Here is a 17,405-nt window from a genome sequence, read left to right as displayed (position 1 = left end):
GAATTCACTAAAATTTAATTAATTAATTAACTTACTTATATTTTGGTGTTGAATCACTATTTTGTGTGTGTGTGTGTGTGTGTGGTGCTGGGGATTGAACCCAGGGACATTCTACCTCTGAGCTACACCCCCAGCCCTTTTTTATTCTTTACTTTGAAACAAGGTCTCACTAAGTTTGGAGGGCCTAAGTAGCTGAGGGTGGCCGAGAACCTAGAGCAGCTGGTCTCAGCTTCCCAACTGCTGGGATTACAAGTTTACGCCACCACACCTGGCTTTCTGAATCACTGAGATTTTATACTTCTTGATCGATGCTTTCCACTTTCCTGATTGTGGGGTAATTTGATGAAGATTTATTTTTAACCTTTGTTTCTTCTTTTCTATAGCTTAAAAATAGTTTTCTCTACTTTTTCTGTAGTTTTCAAATTTCTTTATTTATATTTTGTTATTTTTATATTGAAAAGAAGCATTAAGGAAAAGTGTCATAATAATGCCCAGGTTGTAAGAAGTCCCACCTTAGAGAAAGTAGGTGAGAGAAGAAGCGGCCACAGCGCCCCCAAGATCACAAGGTGATCTGCATGCCTACCTGCAGAATCATAGCCTCTGTACTCAAGCCGCTGCAGGCCCTTGATGAGGGTTTCAAAAATCTCCTTCCTTGTCCTGCGGACTCTGTAGTTCATGTAAGCAAAGATTCCTGTTCAAAGAAAGAAAACAAACGCCACATTAAGAAAGTACTTGAAATCAAGGCATGGTGGCACATGTTTGTAACTCCAGTACTTTGGGAGGCCGAGACAAAAGAATTACAAGTTTGTGGCAGGCAACTTAGTGAGGCCCCCTGCAAGTTAGTGAGATCCTATTCCAAAATAAAAAAGTCAAATAGGGCTGGGGGTGTACCTTAGAGGTAGAATGCCCCTGGATTCAATTCCCAGTATCAAGAAAAGAAAAGAAAACAAAACAAAACAAAAACACTTGGGAGTCGGGCACGGTGGCACAAGCCTGTAATCCCAGTACTTGGAAGGTTGATTTCAGGTTCAAGACCAGTGTTAGCAACTTGCAGTAACCTAGTAAGACCCTGCTAAAAAAAAAAAAAGTGTAGGGGTGAGTTTGGGTGTGTAGCTCAGAGGTAGAATGACCCTGGGTTCAATCACCAGTATTACAAAAAAAACCCCCAAAAAACCAATTGGACCATGTTAGAAAGAAAATGCTCTTGGGGATGCAGACAGAGGAAGCATCTCAGGAGGACTCCCAGGCTGCTCACAGAGAAAGCACGGTCATCTCTGGGCCAGCCAGTGAACAGCAGTGCCCTCTGCTCCTGGAAGGTGCTGCACTCAGCTCTCCCCAGTGACAAAAACACCCATGAGCCGATGTCATGCCCTCAGAATTGCCATTCCACGGCAGAGAATGTGTCCTCTGCATGTATTTTCAGGAGCCAGCTTTTGTTGTGGCAGTGCTTATTAAATATTAACAAAGTGAGCCAGCCATCTTGGACCTTTAGAAGTCCCCACCTCCACACATTATTTGATTTTTACATAACATACCTGGGTGAGTCATGAGAAGTCCCCACAGCCCAGTGGCAGCAGCAGCAGGGACCTGAGCCTTTGCTTTCATTCCCACTTGTCTGTATGGCTTAGAGCTTCACTATAAGCTTGCACTACTTTTGCATAGCAAGAATGAATGTAAGTCGGGCATGGTGGCTACGCTTGTAATCCCAGCATTCGGGAGGCTGAGACTGGAGGATCGCGGTTTGCAGACAGCCTCAGGTACTTAGGGAGGCCCTCTGCAACTCAGTGAGACCCGGTTTCAAAGTAAAGAATAAAAAATGGGGCAGGGAGTGTAGCTTGGAGGTCGAATGCCCCTGGGTTCCATCCCCAGACCCACAAAAAAAAAAAAAAAAAAAAGAAAGAAAGAAAAAAGAAAAAGAAAAATGAAAAAATAATGAATGCATCTCATGACCCCTTGCTTGGCACTTGGAGAATCTTTATCATCAAGGTAGGCTGGTAAGCCAATAAAATTTGATTGGCTTGATTGTACTGCAAAGTATTATTTTTCTAAATATGGAATAATGTCAGCATGTTAGTTCTAACTTTCCAAGCCTCCAGGCCCGGATTTGCAGTAATGGACTCCTTGATCTGCTTCCCCCGCCCTGCAAGTGCCCCATTCCATCTCCCTCTGTTTATCTCTTTGTCCCCACTGGGGAAGACCTGCCCACCTCAAAGCTTAGCTCTCACCCAGCCTCCCAGAGGAGGCTCTGGTCAGAAGTGCTCCCATCTTTGGGCCATCAAGATCCAGGTCTTACCTCATGGGACATCTGTTTTCCCCTGACAAGGGCTGCTATGGTTGGGATGCTGTTTGTCCCCCAGAGGTTCATGTGCTGGAAGCCTGGTCTCCACTGTGATAGCACTGAGGCAGTGAAACCTTTAAGATATGGGGCCCAGTAGAGGGTAATTTGGTCATGGGGGCTCCATGCTCAGCACATTTTCTCAGCGACGCTGATCTCTATGGTCAAAGGATCAAAGTCCTCTCTTGCTAATTTATTATTAGGGATTGAACTCAGGAGCATTCAATCTCAGTCCCTTTTGTTTTGAAACAGGATCTCACTAAGTTGTAGAGGGTCTCGATAAATTGCTGAGGCTGGCCTTGAACTTGCAATCCTTTTGTCTCAGCCTCTCAAGTACTGGGATTACAGGTATGTGCCACAACACCTGACTCTTGGGTCTTTTATAAAGGCACTAATTCCATTTGTAAGGGTTCTACCCCATGATCTAATCACCTCCCAAAGGCTCCACTTTCTAATTCAATCACCTTGGGAGTCAGGATTTCAACATAAATTACAGGGGAGCATAAGCACCCAGATCAAAGCAGTAACTAGTCTTACTGAGAACTCACTATGAGCCAGGTACTGGGCCAAGCCTTCCTGCACAACTGTCAATCAGAGCCCCCCCCCCCTTTGGTACTAGGGATTGAACCAAGGGACATTCTACCTCCAAGTTACACTCCCAGCCCTTTTTAATTTTTATTTTTTTGGTGGTACTGGGGTTCCTGGAAACCCTTCTACCTCTGGGCTACAGTTCCAGACACCTATTTTTTATATTTTTATTTGGAAATAGGGTCTCTTAAGCCAGCACAGCTGGCTTTGAACCTGCGGGATCCTCCTGTCTCTACCTCCCAAGCGCAGGGATTACAAGCGTACACCACCACGCCTAGCCCTTTTTATTTTTAATATTGAAACGGGGTGTCACTAAGTTGCTGAGGCTGGTCATCAACCTGCAATCCTCCTGTCTTAGCCTTCAAAGTACTGGAACTACAGACATATGCCACCACACTTGGCCACTTCCTTCTTTTAAGCTTCTTGAACTGAAGGTCGAGGAGGTCGCCACTCATCTAGAGTTGAGAATGGAACCAAGCAGACCTAACTTTAGGACTTAAATGTCCCTAACCCCTGGGAAGCGCTGCCACTCTGAGGAGGTCAGTGAAGATCAAAGAGAGCTTATTTCCCGTTATTTTGGTGGGTTGAGAAGAAGGTTTGATCAGAATTAAATTTTTTTCCAGTGATGAATCTCAACAGAAAACAACCTGACTGCAGTTAACCGGAGGCTGATCACTGTTATATATAAAGCCACCTGTGTTATCTCCAATCATTAAGAAGATTAGATTCAAGCCCTGAGAGTATTGCTGAATGACTGGTTAAACTTCAACAAAGCAAATTTTATATTCCCGAACATAGGTTGGGTTTCCTCATTCCAACATTTACCTTACTGAAATGTATCTATACAAAAATAATAGGCCATAAAATTAAACAGTACCAGCCGGGCGTGGTGGCACACAATTGTAAGCCTAGCATTCGGGAGGCTGAGACAGGAGGATCGCAGACAGCCTCAGCTACTTAGTGAGGCCCTTTGCAACTCACTGAGACCCTGTTTCAAAATAAAGAATAAAAAATAGGGCTGGGTGTAGAGCTCGGAGGTCAAATGCCCCTAGGTTCCATCTCCAGTACTGAAAAAAAATTAAAAAGTACTTAAATTATATTTGGCACTTTTACATGCTATACACTATTGCACATGATATGTTTGCACGCATACACTAAGGGTCAGGTCTTAGATATAAAAATATGCACAATGTGCTTTCTGAGTTATTACACATTTTCTTTTTGACAGTAAGCTATTTCTGTCTTCTTTGCTGACTTCGGGTCAGGGGAGAGCTTAAGGGCTGTGTATGCACTCTGGGTCCTTCTCCAGCGCTGCCGTGACCATTTTTGTTGCCAGGATCTCACACTTTATACCCTATACTTCAAACCAAAAACACATCTGGGCCTTATATGTATGTATGTCACCTTATTTATTCATTTTTTTGTGATACTGGGGGGTTGAATCCAGGGGCATTTTACCTTTGTGCTATACCCAAACCTATATTTTATTTTTTAATATCGACATTCAAAATTTTAACAGCTTTCTTGAGATATAAATATACCATAGTATTATCTTATTTAAAGGGTACCATTCAATGGCTTTCAATCTATTTGCAGAGTTGTAGGACCATCACCACAACATGTTTGGGAGAAACTTTTCCCAACAGTATTTTTTCTGCAAACAAGAAGAAAGTTCCCTGGGTTGTATGGCTAAATTCCAGTCAATATAGCCATGGGAGAGTTATGAGGAGGTTGAAGTAAATCAGTATAGTAGAGCTCCTTTATCTGGAATTTTTTTTTCAGGTCTGGGGATGGAACCCAGGGACATTCAACCTCCAAGCTACCCCCTGCCCTGTTTTTTATTCTTTATTTTGAAACCGGGTCTCACTGAGTTGCAGAGGGCCTCACTAAGGACCTGAGGCTGTCCGCGAACTGCGATCCGCCGGTCTTAGCCTCCCGAATGCTGGGATGACAAGCGTGCGCCACCACACCTGGCTTTTTATCTGGAATTTTGACTTCTGAGGTTTCAGTTACTCTCATGCAACCTCAGTCTGGAAATATTCAATAGCAAACTCCAGAACTAAACAATGCATATGTTTTTAGCTTCACTTCCTTCCAGGGCTGACGCGCCACCCCTGCCCTGGATGAGAGCCACCCTTAGTTCAGCATGTCTGCGCTGTATATGCCACCGCCTGCCAGTCGCTTGAGAGCTGTGTGTTACCAAGTCGCCCGCTGCAGGACTGTAGTGCTGTTGTTCAAGGAAGACTGACTTAGTAACGGCCCAGGTGCAAGAGTAGTGTCGCTGGCAATTCATGTATGCCAGCAGAAAAGATGTGAAGTACACCCTTAAATGAAATGGAAAGTTCTTGACTGAATAAGAAAAAGGAAAAAAAATCACATGGTGAGGTTGCTAAGATCTATAGTAAGAATGAAACCTCAGTCTGAAATTTCAAAGAAGAAAAACGGAATTCATGTTAGCTTTTTTCTTTTTCTTTTTTTTTTTTTTTTTTGGTGGTACTGGGGTTCCTGGAAGCCCTTCTACCTCCGGGCTACACTCCCAGACCTATTTTTACATTTTATATTTGGAAACAGGGTCTCCTAAGCCAGCACGCGTGGCTGGCTTCGAACCTGCGGGATCCTCCTGTCTCTGCCTCCCAAACGCGGGGATTACAAGCGTGCGCCACCACGCCCGGCTAGCTTTTCTGTCATACCTCAAACTGCAAATGTATGGCCACAGTGTGCAAGTGCTGAGTTGGGATGGGGAGGGCATTAAAATGTCGGTTTCAGGAATCCACTGGAGGTCTCAGAACATACTTCCCATAGATAAAGGGGGCCTGCTGTAGCTCATTCTTGGAATCTTTTCAAAATAATTTTCCTAGAGCCAGGCGTGGTGGCGCACGCTTAGAATCCCCACACTTGGGAGGCTGACACAGGAGGATTGCACAGGTTCAAAGCCAGCCTCAGCTACTTAGTGAGGCTCTCAGCAACCTAGTAAGACCTTGTTTCCAAATAAAATATAAAATAGGTCTAGGAGTATAGCCTGAAGGTAGAAAGCCTCTGGGTTCCACTCTCAGTACCACTACCAAAATAATTAATAATAATAATAACAACAACAACAAACAACAACAACAATTTTCCTAGCATGCTGTGGCTGTCCCAGAAGTATACCTGCACTCACAAAGGGGGGGGGCAGATGTGCATTGCAGGTGACAGGCCCAGAACTGTAACTGTCCTCAGGGCTGACATGATCTTAGATCTGAATTGTTTACACGTGAGGCCTCTGTGGCTCTGTTCTCCGAGTCTCCTCTCCAATTCCCTCTCCCAGCCACACTTCCCTTCCCAGCCCAAGCCTGGCTCATGCATTCTGCATGGCGCCTAGATCCATATAGCCTTTGGGGGAGGGAGAAAGTGGGGTGCGTCAGGACCTAGTCAGCTGGAACCGTGCAGGAGCCATGTGCGCAGGAACACTAGCTGTGTCCACACAGGCAGGACACAGCCCACAGTTTGTGAGCTGACAGCAGGGAGGAAGCTGAAGAGTGGTCTTCCAGGTCTTTGTGTAGAAAGCATAAATCTAACTTTCAACATGAGATCTCCACTCAGGGACCATTTTCATTAATGAAGCACTACCTCATCCTCTTGGCTGATTCTCTCTGCACTGTACTAAAGTGAAGTGCATAAAATGGCACTATACTATTATGTATCATTAATAACTCATTATTCAAAAAGACAATTAAGCTACATTCCCGGAATTTCTCTTGTCAGAATTCCCTTTTGGAATCCCTTCCATCTATAAATAAAAGCTAAAATCAAAATCTTTTTTTTTTTAACCTAGGAGATCAGTCGTCAAATAGTTTGACGAGTTTAAATTCATGCTTCCTTTTTGGAAAGCAATTTGGCAATCTCTCAAAATTAAAAACGTAATGTGTGTGTGTGCATCAGAGCTACTGCCCTTCTAGAAATGTGTCCAGCAGACATCTTTGCAGAGATGCACGTGTGTACACAGAAGCGGAGCTGCTTGGAGCTGTTTGTGGCTGCCAGTCTGGAGACAGTCTGGTGTCTGGCAGGGCCGGGGTCAGGGCCAGCACAGGAGCACAGAGGGAACTGACAGGCAGCCCTCCACAGAGGAGGAGGCAGAGCTATGCGCTCTTGGAAGGCCATAGCAATCGCCACCCCCCTTCTGTCCTCTAACCCTGGCTGCAGCTTTAACCTCAGCCTGCCATCAACTCTCACCCACTAGACCTGACCCACCCTTGCTCCCCATGCCAGTCTACGGTGTCCAGCCTCCAAGCCCCACTCCTGTGGGGTCCTCTAAATCCAATGCACTGTTTCCCAGTGCCAATTCTCACACAGCACCTCTGCCTATTCCACTCACCCAAAATGAAAACAATCCTTCCCTCCCTGAACTCCATTTTTTCCATCCTCTTATTTAAGACATCTGTGACTTTCTGAGACTACTTCTTGCCACTGACCAGTCTCTGCTCTGAGGTTTACCAGTAACATAAGAGGCGTGTCACTGGTACATGACAGGATTCTAAATGAGGCAAAGATGGGGCAATGAATGATAGCACAGCACTTGGGGAAGACCCCTCCTTTTCTGATTCCCTCCATCCTTCCAGTAAAACCCAGGAGGAAGCCTATGTGGGGTGTTGTGCTTTCCTTGGCACGTCTCCTTCAATTCAGAAATTTCCTTAGAGTGTTAACTTTGGACACAGAATGTTCCCAGGAAGAGCTCATGTATTGATGTTCATAGGTGATATCATTGAATCATAAGGGTTCTAATCTCATCAGTGGACAATTCCATTGATATATTAATAAATCTCAATTTTTGGTGGGTTCTTTTTTTGGTGGTACTGGGGTTCCTGGAAACCCTACTACCTCTGGGCTACACTCCCAGACCCATTTTATATTTTTAATTGGAAACAGGGTCTTTTAAGCCAGCGGGATCCTCCTGTCTCTGCCTCCCAAGCACGCGCCACCATGCCCGGCCAAATCTCAATCTTTGAGTGGTTAGGTAGGCAGGTAAGGTGTGCCTGAAGGATGCAGGTCACCAGGGAGGACACAGGTCACCAGGGAAGACGCAGGTCACTGGGGAGGACACAGGTCACCGGGGAGGACACAGGTCACCAGGGAGGACACATGTCACCGGGATGGCCTTGAGGACACAGATCACCAGAATGGCCTGAGGACCAGATTTGCTCAGGGCCCTTTTCTCTCTCTGCTTCCCCCCATTGTGCCCTGAGCTCTGCAGACATGACCAGGCCTAACATGGGCTAGAACCTTTGAAATCTCCAGAACTGTGAGCAGATCAATCTTCCTTTTTTTAAGTTGTAGTCCTCAGCTATTTGGGGTCACAGCAGTGAGAATCCTGACAGAAACAGAGCCTCTGGGAGCAGGCACCAGGGCTGGCATACTGGGTAGTCCTCAAGGGAAATGGCAGGGGTGGAGGAGTGGTGGGAGATGCAGCCAGTGGTAGAGGTTGGGTTCTCAGAAGTACAGAACAGAAAGGGCCCTTGGGGATCCTCGAAAGGGCTATGGGGCATTGTGTTTGACAGCAAGAGAGCAGGAAGCTAGAGGGTCTGAAAACGGAGGGCTTGCTGGAAATTTTGCGATGTGGGATCTGTGAGATCTTTTTATTTTTTATTCTTTTTTATTTTTATTTATTTGTTTTGGTGGTACTGGGGTTCCTGGAAACCCTTCTACCTCTGGGCTACACTGCCAGACCCATTTTATATTTTTTAAATTGGAAACAGGGTCTCTTAAGCCAGCAAGGCTGGCTTCGAACCAATGCGATCCTCCTTTCTCCACCTCACAAGTGCGGGGAATACAGGCGCGCGCCACCACGCCCGGCATTTATCACTCCCAGATCTATCTTTATATTTTTATTTTTGGAAATAGGGTTCTTAAGCTGGCAAGGCTGGCTTCGACCCTGTGGGACCCCCCTGTCTCTGCCTCCCAAGCGCAGGGATTACAGGGAGCACTTTGCAGCTTCTGAAAAGAGACCCCTGGCCCATGCTTGGCTCCCACAGGCAGGAGAGCCAAGGAGCCTTGGAGAAATGCCTGGCCTGGGGAGCGGAGGTGAGTGAGGAAAGGTTCAAGACAGAGAGACACCAGAAAAACCCAGAGGGGCTCTGGATGAGCCTGCAGTAGGGGACTGTAGTCCCTTGGCCCCATCTTACCTCGGAGGTCTCAAACCTCTACAACTCTCTTCCCAGGCTTGAGAGATCGTTCATGAACTCAGGATCAAAGACTCCATGGAGGGCCACACAGCAGGGGCCTCCCAAGCTCAGGTCTGAACCCACAAAGAATGGAAAATGACAACAACCAGCTTGGAGAGGTGATCTCCCCAGAAGGCCCAGCCAGCATGTAGAACCAGGAGCACCGAACTCCTGTAATCTGTTCTACACCCCCTGGAGTGCTCTGGGGAAGGGGAAGAAGCAGTTGAGGCCCAGAGGTTCAGGGAAGATGGTAGAGTCATGGATCTCATCTGGATTCTGATGTTGTCTTAGGAAATCTCTGTTTCTCAGTGCATTGGTTCCCCAGTAAACGCCATCCGCACTATAAGGAAGGGTGAGCAGTCCCACAAAGAGGTGTTCAGCCTTGACTCCTCAGAGGCGCGACCTCACCCCCTACCTAGGCTGGGACCCTCCCCATACTGCGCTTTCTTTCACCCACTGTCCACTGCTTCTTACAGTCAGAGGGACTGGCCTTTTCAGTCTATGAACCTAATACAGATGAGGTACTATTCTAAGTCCCACATACCTCAAGGAATGCTCATAAAGTGTGTGTGTGTGTGTGTGTGTATGTGTGTGTGTGTGTGTGTGTGTTGGAGTGTGGGGCCAGCTTACAATCATGGGCAAGACCAGGTGTAACGAGGATAGTGAAGCTCTGGGCAAGGGTGAGGGGCTACAGAGGAGGCTGTGGGCTCTCGCATCCCGTCTTTGCTCTCATAGACTAGGACAGGCTGCTTTATTGATGAAGTGGGGATGATAATCCCTACTGCCTTCTAGAAGAAACAGGAGTAAAGGTGGAAGAGTGTGGAAGCATGTGGCCCCACAGCCCAGTTCTTATGGAAAGGGAGCCTGGTGTCCAGGACAGTGGCCCTGAGGGAACCCAGCAACCTGCTCAGGGTGAGGAGGGGGCTGAGTTCCTCTGGTCTCACCCTGACTCAGCCCTCTTTGGGACTTCCTGGGTTAAAGTTACAGCCAGATAAATCCACCGAATACCAAGAGATGCTCCCAGCAGCCACAGATGAGGCGTTTCTATTTGTAATAGGACAGTTCCTGGTTCCATACCACTTTAGGGTTTCGCCAAGAACAAAGCAGGAAGTGCCATATACTCCAAATTTTATTTTTCCTAGGAGTACATTTCCTTAATTTTATTAGTTTTTATTAGAGAAATCACAATTTTCACACTTGCAGAGTTCTTACTCCCCCTTAGTCATTTGTAAGTACTTTTATTTATTTCTAATTACTGCTGGAAGCTCTTTTTACCATTAGAAATAATTATCCAGTAATTCAAAGGAGGTTTTCATATATATATGGAGTTTTCTCTAATATGTTCCAGATGAAACAGAGAATCATATCCAAGGTAGTCTTATATTTTGGCACTCTCAATTAGGATATCAGTTGGTTTGATTACCTAGTGATAAGTTGAAGTTTAGTTATAAATGTTAACTTCAGTAGTACAACCAAATAAAATAAATGTTTCTTGTGAAAATAACAAAAAGTAAGTCCTTTGTGGTTGAGTAAACTATCATATGACCCAGAGACACCACTCTATACACCACTTCTTTGCGCCTTTCCAAAGGAACTAAGGTCAGAATACTGTAGTGACCCATGCCTCTCCACGTTTACAGCAGCACAATTCACAGCAGCCCAATTTGGAACCAACCTAGGTGTCAGCTGACAAATGAGTGGATAGTGTGCTATATACACACTGTGGAATACATTCATTAAAAGGAAGTTTAAAGAAAAAATATATAAAATATTTATAGCCAAAATTTGGCTATAAAAGAAACCAAAGTGAGTATGTGCGTGTTTCCAGTGAGAAATGCTTACTTTGAAAACGAAGCAGATGATCAGATCGTCCCATTGCTTCTAAGCTGAATTCATCTTTGGAATTCTCTCCTAAATTGCTTGTAAACCCAAGTTCACCTCTCTTCCTAAATTAGTTTTGCTAAATATAAAATAATCCCTCCATTTTTAAGCACTCTTCACTGTTCACTCTGCTTTTTAAGAACTGTTTACTATTATATCACAAAATCTCCAGGTTTCTTTTGGCCTTGAGAGACCCCTGGTGCAAGACCCCTGGTGCGCTCTTCCCCAGCTCCACATTTGGGACCTCTCAGTGATGGCCTGGAACTAGCCACGGTGGCTAGTTATAGAATATTTACACAACAGAGACTGGTGAGCCGGGGATCTGTTGTTCAGCCAGCAGACCACGGTGTGGAAGTCTGTCTCGCCCACTTCTCCCAGCAAGGCCACCGAGGGAGCAAGCCAAGCAACATGACCCCAGAGTCTGAGACCTCGTCAGCTCCAGCCCTCCTAAGAGGAACCATCTATGGGCTGAACTGGCACAAGGAGGAAAGTAGTCATACTTGATAGGATTAGGGCAGGCGGAAGAAATAGGGGGGAGTAGGTAAGCCCTTCCCTGTGTCATTTAATCTCCTTGGATGGCCACTTCCCAAGCTAGCATAATACATGATCTCTACTCCAGATGTGGCAAAAGGCAAATCCTACTGATGTACACAATACGCTCTTTCAAAGATGGCTATGCAGGTGTGAGTGTGTGTATGTGTGTGTGTGTGAGTGTGTGTATGTGTGAGAGTGTGTGTGTTTTCATGTGTCCCCAGTGGTCACTGATTCTGGAGAATAAAATCTATGGTTGCTTCTTGGAGAGAAGAGATATACAGGGAGAATACACACACAAATGGAGGGTGAAGTGCAATGAATGCCTTAATTCATGACACGGCAGCTGACTTTTAAAGAAACCGTGATATCTGTTTGGTTCAGCTGGGTATGTGGCACCATGCCGGTGAAGAACAGAGTACTTAAGAGTATTTGACTGATGCTCACACTCACCTTCTGCCCATGGCAGGTCCAGTTGGAGAATGATGGGCTCAGAGGACTTGGTGCATGTGTGTGAGGAGGGGTGCTGGTGGACTTTTGGCTAAGCTCCTGTGGCCAAGACTCGAACATCTGGGATCCACAACACTGAACTACTTGGGAGGAAGGCACCTAAAAGGGACAATCCAACTGCAGTGAGATAAATAATGGTCCTCAAAGACTCCAGGCCCTAATCCCTAGAATCTGCAAGGCAACCTCATATGGGAAAAGGTCTTGAGAGATGAGAGGAAGATAAGGATCTTGAGACAGGAGATTATCCTGGAAAATCTGAAGCCCTAAAAGCAACCACAAGTGTCCCTACAAGAGGGCAGCCAGAGGATAATTGGAGACAGAGGAGGATGTGGAGCTGTGACAGGGAGACATGGTGGACAGTGCTGGCCCCAGCCTGGAGCACCCAGGAGCCACGTTTCTCTGGGAACTTCATTCTTGAGCCTGGACCCTGTGACACTGTCCCAGCTTCCTCCTTTCCTGCTGGGACAGTCAGCTCCCTAACTCTTCTGAGCCAGCAATAAGCTCACTGCTGGGAGCCGCCAGGTAACATCAGTGAGTGAGGTAGCTGCCAGGGGCCGTGAGAGCTGGGTGGCCAGCGCCCATCAATGGACTCACTGTTCCTCATCTTTGGATTTTTTCAAGAGAAAAAAAAATCCCACTAACTTATGTGAACTCTCCCAATTTTGTATTTTGTTAACTAATTTTAAAAAATCTTTAAACACCCTGCATTGACCAAAAGGTGTGACCTTGGACTGCTAGACTGTAGTATGGACTCAAGGCCCCACCCTCCCCCCAGTAGCATTTATCTGCTGGGTAATGCAGTCAATGACTGGCCTCTAGACTGACCCTCTAATGCACCTGCCTCTTCTCTGAAGGGGAATCACACCCACATGGCTTTTGAAAACCAAGGGCTTGAAAAACATAGACCCTCTTCATGAACAGTTATTTATTGCATGAAGAGGGCGGGAGGGAGAAGTGTGTGTGTGTGTGTGTGTGTGTGTGTGTGTGTGTGTGTGTGTGTGACATAGTAACTTTTTTTTTTTTTTTGCGGTACTGGGGATGGAATCCAGGGGCCTTCTACCTCCGGGTTATACTCCCAGACCTATTTTATATTTTATTTGGAAAGAGGGCTCTTAAGCGCAATCCTCCTGTCTCAGCCTCCCAAGTGCACAAGTGTGTGCCACCACACCCAGCAACATAGTAACCTTTCTATTAGCAAAATGTCAACAAAGCACCAACAACCCTCCATGCCAACAAAACTGCTCACCTAAGTGTCATTTCAGCTAAATTCTCACTGTGCTGAAGTCTTTGTGGGTCATCTGCTCAGTTTGTGGGTCCTGGCTTTCTATGGGTGAAGCAGTATACAGATAATCCAAAAGTAGTCATCAGCTGATAGGAAAGGGCCTTGATCTTGACCAGCCCAGGAAATCTGAGACCTGTGTCTGCGGAAGCAGCATGGCTAAGAGAAAGGACCTAAAACAATCCCTCTGGGACACAGATGTGCACAGACCTCTCTGGACCTCAGTTTCCCCACTGCAAAGTTAAAGAGGTTATATACTCCTTTCCAGGAGCATCTTCACAATTTTTGCTATATCCTCATACCAAAGGCATTATGGTTTCTTTATTGTTTTCCTGTGAAACTGACAGATTTTCAAAAACTTTAATGAACTAATCACAAAAGAGAACAAGCATGAAGGGAAAACCAATACCAGACACACAGAGACTATAACCTGAAAAAACCCAGACCAAAGTATTCAATTCTAGGCAGCTGTTGATGCTTTGCTGAACCTGCCTTTGTGCAAAGGGTGTCAGAGAGATGTTAAAGGCACTTTAGGAGCCTTTCTCCTGCTATACTTGAAAAGAAAATAACTATCCTGTGCAGGCATTCTACAGGACCCCTGCTGAGTGGCACCTCCCTCTCCTAGGAGCAAGGACCACCTCTAGGGAAATCTGAGGACACCTCCTAGTCCAGCACTTCCCCTTTGATTGTGGCTCTGAGTGGGCCCCTCCAGACCTCCAGGCTCTTCTGCCACACAGCCACAAACTGTTCACAAAGATGGGAAGATACAGGTTGGTTACAACCCAAAGCTCAACCTTTCCTGAAGGGACTTGTGCAGCCCTTAAAGAAATCACAACAACAGCAACAACAACAACAATGTGACTTTTGAGAGCTGGAGGAGGTAGAGTCCCCCAAAGCACCAAAAGGCATGGGAGAAAGCCAGATGCAAGTAGGAAGCAGGGCAGAAAGCAAGCAGGAATCTGAAGGGCATCTGAAGTTGGGAAGGGAGCCTCCTGGCTTAAAGGTCTCTTTAAAGGGTTCTGGCTCTACGGCAACAAATGGGTGAGAGCCTTACACGCTACACTGAGGGGTTTGGAACCTGAAGGCTTTGAGATCTGACAAACTGCAACCGTTGTCTCATCTTTGCCCCCCGAAGCGCCCTGAGGCCGCCCTACACACTGCCAGCGACGCCTGGGAGCCCTGAGATTTGGGCTGAGAGTTCAGGAATTTAAGCTGCCGCCTGCTCCACCTGGGTGAGGCTCTGTCAAAGCCGGCGGACACTCCTTGGTCAGTCAGTCCTCTTCCTAAGCTGCTGGCTGGGGAGACAGGGCCCGCACAGACCTTGGCCCAGGGCTCACCGCTGGCACACCCTGCCCTGCAGCCCTCGGGGAAGTCAGAGAGGCGCCTTTCATAGCTTCAAAAGTTCCACCAGGTTCTCCAGCCACAGGAGGCTGGGATGGTAACTGAATCCTACTTGAGGAGGGAAAAAGTACAGTGACCTTTTGTCCCAGCAAAGTTCCCAGTTTTCCCGGCCAGTCAGAAAAGACGGCCCAGCCAGGAGAGTAAGGGATTGCAGATGTGCGCCTGGGCCGCAGCCGCAGCCGCCCTCTCCGCGCCCCGCGCCCCCGCGGGACACCCCGGCCTCCGCGGCCCGGCTATCCGGACGCCCGCCTGCCCTGATCCCCGCCCGGGCCCCCGCCCCACGCTTCAGCCGCCGAGGGTCTCGGACAGTTGCTGGCTTTCCCTCCAGCTCGGGAGAGGCTTCTCGCCAAAGAAGCCTCAACACGCGATTCACCCCTTCCAGGGACCAGAGGTTCACTCCGGTCTCCGGCAGACTCGCAGCCCCCTTCTGGGCGCAGTGTGAGGGGCTCTGGGTGCCGGGCGGGGATGGGCCACGGGGGCTGAGAGCGACCCGGACCCCTGCCCAGGAAGCCTGCGCGGCGGCCTCGGTGGACGACCAGGGCCAAGGGGAGGAAGGCGCCTGTGCGGCCGTCCGCCTCTGCCCCAGGCGGGCCGCACCTGGTCCTCCCGGGGTCGTGGCCGGGCTTGGGCGCCCCAGCACCTCCCGAGGCCGCCTGGCCCGCGGCTCCCGGGTTCGGGCTGGGCGCTGAGAGGCCGCACTCACCGCACATGGTGGCTGCTGCTCGCGGACCCGCCGGCTGCCGACCTCGAGGACCCGCGCCCGGCGCCGCCCGCCGCCCCTTATAGCCGCGAGCCCGCGAGCGGGGCGGGGCCTCCCCGCGCCCGCTCCCCATTGGCCCCCGGTTGTCTTGACAACGGCCGCGGCCGGCGGCGGGGTGGGGTTGGGGCTCAGGCGCGAGTCCCTGCACGGAGAGGACCGGGCTGGAGGCAGCGAGGAGCGGGTTCGAGCCCCGCTCAGCCCGGGCGCGGCGGGGGCGGGGGGCGGGGGCTGACGCTCCGCGCCTCGGCTCGGGGTCTGTTAGGGATACAAGAGCACCGCAGGCCTAACCGACGTGCGGGAGAGCGCCACCGTGGGCTCCAGTCTGGGCAGGCCCCCCGGTGCGCCAGGCTCTTCAGAGCTCGAAAAAGAGGCACGATGGGCCCATAGCCCTGGTCCCCACCCGAAGAGGAACGACTCCTGAGCTGGGTGGAGGGTGGGGAAACCGAGGCCCTCTGGACATGGAAGGGGCTTTACCGAAACTTTCGGGCCCACTGCCCAGAATCTGGGATTTACCACAATGCCGGAACTCGAAGGCGGGGATTCCTGAGTTTGGAAGCAAAGCTGGGTTCCACCCAGGAAGCCCCCCCCCTCCTAGAGTCGGGCCCCAAGACCCTTCGCACCCCCCCCCCCCACCGTCCCAGCGTGGCCGGGATGGAGTCAGACCCTGCTGTGAGTCACCCAGGCTGGCGCTTCCCACCCTGGTTCCCGGCCGGCCCGCCCTCCCTCCACTGCACTCCAGGCCCCTGTCTCCTGAGAAAGGTCACAAGAACTGGCCCGACAGTTGTGTATTTGAAGCCATCTGTTTTTTTTTTTTTTTTCTCTAACTAAAAAAAAAAAATCTTGAAATTCTAAACAGATTCTCCCCAGTCTTGGCAGGGGGCTTGGGGGAGGGGCTTTTAATATTTTGTCTAGGGCATCTTTCTTGAGATAATCTCTCTCTAGCTTCACCAGGGCTCTGCAGACTTCAGATTTGGGGGAGATATTTGTTGTACCCGTTGAATCTTCTGGAAACTGAGGCTCGTTGACAGTAAAGGACAGAGTTTATCTGACTCAGCTGCTGGGAAATGACAGTTGACTCGGGAGCGCCTGCATTCACCCCTTGGCCACTCCTAGTGTAGGGTCTCTTCATTCGTTCCCAAGCACCCACTTCAACCTGCTCTGGCACGAGGGACTGAGTGACTGAGAACAGATGCCCCTGTGCCCTCCTCCTGACACTGACAAAATGATGGAGAAGCAGACAGTAAGCTAGTGGTCGCACTGAGAGCTGGACAGTGCCAGCTGTGCCCTTGGAGGGCGGGGCCAGACAGGTGGAGCGGGCTGCCGGGCACTGCCAGGCGCTGCCTGGGGCTGGGCTGGAACTAGGCTGGCGCAGGTCAGTCCAGAGCCAAGGCATGCTGCCAAAGGAAGCCAGAGGCAAGAGCAGGGAGGGGGGCAACACAGGCAAAGCCCCAGGTCGGAGGGCTGGGACCAGGGGTGGAGAGCAGGGTGTGCTGCTCCAGACTGCCTTTCTCTGGCTGAGGTGAGGACAGGGTGACTTCCACCCGCATCAGAGCACTGGCGTCCTGGGTCCTGGCAGGGTCCCGCCTGTCTTCAGCCTCCTTGGGATTTGCTTCTCGGTAGCTCCATAGTGAGGGGTGGCCTCTGTGGGGCATCTGCAGCTGCCCTCCTAGTGTCCCCTCTGCTTTGGGACCAGCCCCTGAGAGTCTTCTGGGAGGGAGTGGCAAACCCCACAGCCACTAGCACAGGTCCTAAAGTGGTGCTGGAGCGAGCGGCAGATACAGAAGGGAAGGCAGTCCTGCCATTGCAAAGAAGGCAGGTGTGGGCGCTGAGAATCTTTCTGGAGGGGGTCAGAGAGTCAAATGAGTTTGGGAACCTTTGCAACTAGACCTGCTGGCTCTGGCACTGGTTCTGGGATCAGCATGTGGC

At 49.2% G+C, this 17,405-nt stretch overlaps 1 protein-coding gene across 1 annotated transcript in view; it reads right to left on the bottom strand.

Moving 5' to 3' along the window:
- The window catches only part of GFPT2 (glutamine-fructose-6-phosphate transaminase 2), a gene marked incomplete at both ends in the record, with an annotated part of 50,067 nt that extends 33,195 nt beyond the window's left edge, over positions 1-16,872 (bottom strand). The window contains 4 exons of the mRNA XM_080699343.1: positions 584-691; positions 14,882-15,734; positions 15,854-15,931; positions 16,738-16,872. Coding sequence (XP_080555469.1) covers positions 584-691; positions 14,882-15,734; positions 15,854-15,931; positions 16,738-16,872 — 1,174 coding nt within the window. The remainder of the gene's footprint in view (positions 1-583; positions 692-14,881; positions 15,735-15,853; positions 15,932-16,737) is intronic.
- Positions 16,873-17,405: the final 533 nt, after the last annotated feature.

The sequence above is a fragment of the Muscardinus avellanarius genome, assembly GCF_963383645.1.
Source record: "Muscardinus avellanarius genome assembly, chromosome: 7".
Classification (NCBI taxonomy): domain Eukaryota; kingdom Metazoa; phylum Chordata; class Mammalia; order Rodentia; family Gliridae; genus Muscardinus; species Muscardinus avellanarius.
This window is presented reverse-complemented; position numbering and strand designations above follow the sequence as displayed.